Here is a 4,227-nt window from a genome sequence, read left to right as displayed (position 1 = left end):
TTGCACTTGTGGTTTGATGTGGTTTGCTGCCAGCATGCTTTGAAAAGATTGTTGGTTGATGTAATCTTGGCACTTCGCGGTTTGTGTTATGGAGATTTAGTAACAATGTTTATGGCAACAACTTGATGCATAAGAAGAATATTTGAGTCTATCTTTACTTTCGTATAACTTGTTTTTTTAACACGAACAGGAAATCAAGCAATAGCTTGTAACATTAATTACAAAACACATAATTAGTCATGTCATTTGTTTTAGTAACAATTAAACCACTCAATAATTCTTGAGCTTTGTATATGATATTTGTTTAAGGAATTAAAACACTTTAACCTACTTTTACAAAATCAATTATACTTGCTTAGTATATACTACTACAATTAAAACAAAAGTATACTTGCATAGTTGCATAGCTTGATTATGTATCACAATTATAACAAAAGATGCAAGCTTTTCTGTTTAGGGCTCCAACCATGCTTTGTATAAAATCAATTATGTGATGAATATTCTCTTATCTACTTGGATCATTTATAATCATCTTTTAATCAAACCCTAATATAATTACACAAGGGAGATGCATATGCAATAAACAAACAACACTAGTATATAGATGAAACAAGAACCGAAAAAATCGATTAAAAACCATAATATGTGTTCCCATCAAATCCTAATCTTTTCACTAATATATCACTAACATGCTTCTTCTTCCTTACAAGAGAAACAAAAAAAGATATAATCTTCCCATTTCTCCTCATTTTTGCCATCCCTCTTCAAGCCATCTTCTTTTCATTGTTTTCCTCATTTTCTTGAAAATCAACATATTAAAAGATACAAACATTGGGAGATGGAGGGAGCATGATCCTTACATTAAGGGAGCAGGATTTAAATCAAGTCAAAAATTCCATATTCCAATTGTCTTGGACAACTCTTTTAACCTTAAAAAACATATCTTCCTTTCTCAATCTTCACAACCCAAGAATTATGTAGTATACTAGAGTAATGGGTAGCGCGATCAACATTCCGAAAATAACCCTGCAATGTTTACAATTTTTTAAATTTGGTGATAAAGACTTGCCGGTTTATAATCAGTATATTCTATAGATCTAAATATGTTACACATTTAAAGTAGAGTGCGACATGTTACACATTTAAAGTAGATTGCGACCCAACATTACGTTAATCATGTAACTTGACTTATATATCCGTTACGCGTCGATACACGTGCATGTCAACTTGACATAAATTTTAAGTGTACATTTTTAATACCTAACTCCCAACTTTAGATATTAAATTTCTAAAGGAATGTTTTTCGAATTCAATATGAAAACCTTCACCTTTCATACAAATTCATTAACACCTAAAGTCACTTAAGATTAAAAAAAAAACAAACAATACTTACGCAGTACTAAGAATCGCAGGATGAACATTGTATTCCTTTGCAAAAACAAATGGTACGATTCCTTGAGGCAATGCGGCCTATCAATCAAAAAATATAATACATACATTAGTTAAATAACTACTTAATCGTCTTTTTTCTTAATCTCACTGCATATAAATATTTATCATATATTTTTACTTTGTTATTTTAAAAAATCACACGTTTATCAAATGATCACCTATTTCACGTGGTATCTAATTTACTTTAGTAAATACAAAAGTTGAGTAGAATTTCTACCTAAAAACAATAAATAAATATAAATATATTAAATAAAAGATGATGAACAATCTAATCTAATAATGAAATATAGAAAATGTAGGTGAAGAGTTGTTGATTACCTGTACGATAGCGACATGCAAGAGAGTGCCACGTAGACCGACGGCTATACTAGCCGCTGCCATTACTGCCGGTCCAGTAAGAAACCGAACCGCCATTGCAAATGAAGCCACTGAATTTCCACATGCAATTATCTTCGGTTGTAGTGCCATAAACAGACCTTCATATACACTCAAATATATATAAAAAAATTCTGATAAACAAAATATATATTTTTTAATTCAATAAAATATTTTACCTAGACTAAACATAGCCATTCCAAGACCAGCATCCGACAGTATTGAGATAGACTTTTCTATTATTTTTGGCATCGCTAAATCCCACCTGTAATAACAAATTAAATAATTAAATATATATATTTTTTAATTAATTCAGTCAAATACTTATACCTAAAACTGACTATTTCGATCGGGTTTGAACACCCTAAGTCAAAGTAATATTAATTAATATACTAGGGTGCCACGTGGGATTACCTGAACGCCACGAGGGACCATATGAGACCAATGAGACTCGAATACGTGTTCGGGTTCCGGATCAGTTTCCTCCAAACCATAATCAGTATCAACCGGGTCATCACACTCGCCGGAGGCATCTGTTTTCCGACACCACCATCGTCAACCGGAACACCTTTCGGGTGGAGCTCCGCCGTAGAACTTGAACCCAATTTATTTAGACCAATTTGCCCCTCTTTCCCCTTCTCTTCTTCACCATATCCAAAATCTTCTCTTCCCATTTCTACACCAAAAAAATAAACATTAATGTAATTTCTAAAATACGTTCAAATACGTAAAATTACTAATATACCCTTAGTTTTACCATTTTGATGATCGGACACCATCATCCTAATCTCCTTAGCGTCATTCGGGTCAGGCCGATCTGAATGCTCCGCACCACCTCCAAAAACATGTAGCCCGCCCTCGGATACAGGCGACGCACTGGAGCTCCATACAAACATATGGAGCTCCTTAGCGTCATGACTAGCTTTATTAACCCCACCATTTTGTTGTGCTTGTGATTGTTTTTGACTTTCTGATTGTTGACTTTTAACCAACTTCACACCATTCGAAGTAATATCCGGATTCGGAGCCGGATAAAACCCGAACTTAGGCGAATTCATATTGAGCGGCCCGGGGGCCGTACTCTCTTCAAAATTCGACGGCCTCGGGGTCGCATCCGCGGGTCCAAAGTTCGACAAACGCCCACCCGGAAACCCCATCATCGAATAAAAATCCGAGTGATTAAAATTCGATCCTCTCGGAGTCGGGTTTCGAGACGAACTCAAACTATAAATCTCGGCGCCAGTGAGATTCGACGGGCGAGGAGTCATACCCGTAACCGAACCCAACCCTAACGACCGTCTAGAAACATTACTCTTTCTCACAGTCACGTGCAACTTCCCATCATCCCCAATCTCAGCATCCGTCTCCAAAAAATCATGTCCGTCAAGCGAAACGACATCAGACTCAACTTTAAACGACACAATATCCGCAGCAGTTTCAGGAAACTGCTCCATAATAAGCATCTTTGCACCCCTATATTCAAACAAAAACAATAACAAAGTGTACCATATTATACACTGCAACACAACAACCTGCACCATTAGAGACCCAGAGTATTCTCCGTACATAGCAATCAACAGAGGAATCCCCATCACAAGAGTATTGGGCAAAGTGGACAAGGAAAAGATGGTAATCGCCCACTCTAGACTACCATTACGGGCAACGTTTGCCCACAGAGTTAGGGCGACAAGCATTATAATCTTTTGGAGAGTGTCTGCAGCGATGAAGCGGAAGTTCATCTCGTACGGGTTGTTCATGGAGATGAAGTGGAATGAGAGTAATGGAACGGCGAAAATGGCGACGAAACGGTTTATTCCGGAGCATTGGTCGGGAGTGAAGATTTTCCACCAGCGTACGCTGCCGTAGGCGAGGATCATGGCGACGTATAACGGGACCATGGCGGACATGACCGTGTAGAAGTCATGGCCGGTGATCATTGTTGTTGTTTTGGGTGTGGTGGAAAGGGTTGGGTGGAGGGTAAAGTGGGAAATTGGTCGAAATTCGTTATCTTTTCTGACAGATTTTGTTTACTGAGCCGCCGGCAGAGATGTAAGTACCGGGTAGAAAGTGATCAGTGGAAATTAAAGAGAGGATAGGGCTGGGGGAGTGTATATATAGGAGTGGAGTGAGTGTAAAATATTTTAATAAAAATCTAAAAAACACATAAAAATTATAAATTTATTCTTTTTAACAGTGACGGGTTATCATATGCAAAAAAAAAAAAAATAATAATAATAAACCGCTTACAGACAGTAATAATAGAAGTCAATATACAGGAATATATAAAAAAAAGCAACTAATTGTTTTGAAATTGCTTTTATAAAAAAGTACGTATATGAAAGCAGAGTTTCTTGTTTTATTCGCTAATCTGATATAACTTATTAATTGTGTGTGTATATT

The 4,227-nt window shown here is 36.4% G+C and overlaps 1 protein-coding gene across 1 annotated transcript; it reads right to left on the bottom strand.

Moving 5' to 3' along the window:
* Positions 1–569: 569 nt before the first annotated feature.
* LOC110894494 (auxin efflux carrier component 7) lies at positions 570–3,921 on the bottom strand. Its single transcript, XM_022141717.2, has 6 exons — positions 2,585–3,921; positions 2,242–2,503; positions 2,007–2,092; positions 1,771–1,928; positions 1,394–1,470; positions 570–1,026 (listed from the first exon to the last, which is right to left on the bottom strand). The coding sequence occupies exons 1-6, from the start codon at positions 3,762–3,764 to the stop codon at positions 960–962; spliced, it is 1,830 nt and encodes a 609-aa protein (XP_021997409.1). The 5' UTR covers positions 3,765–3,921; the 3' UTR covers positions 570–959.
* Positions 3,922–4,227: the final 306 nt, after the last annotated feature.

This window comes from Helianthus annuus, chromosome 12 (assembly GCF_002127325.2).
Source record: "Helianthus annuus cultivar XRQ/B chromosome 12, HanXRQr2.0-SUNRISE, whole genome shotgun sequence".
NCBI classification, from domain to species: Eukaryota; Viridiplantae; Streptophyta; class Magnoliopsida; order Asterales; family Asteraceae; genus Helianthus; species Helianthus annuus.
The sequence above is the reverse complement of the archived record's forward strand: the minus strand, read 5'-3'. Positions and strand labels throughout refer to the sequence as shown.

Bases quoted from the DNA above. Each gene is read 5' to 3' on its own strand.
- LOC110894494 (XM_022141717.2), bottom strand. From the start codon at position 3,764: ATGATCACCGGCCATGACTTCTACACGGTCATGTCCGCCATGGTCCCG. The intron at 1,471-1,770 runs GTAATCAACAAC...TTTGATTGATAG, and splicing joins TGCATGTCGCTATCGTACAG to GCCGCATTGCCTCAAGGAAT. The intron at 1,027-1,393 runs GTAAGTATTGTT...TAAACATTGCAG, and splicing joins CCTGCGATTCTTAGTACTGC to GGTTATTTTCGGAATGTTGA.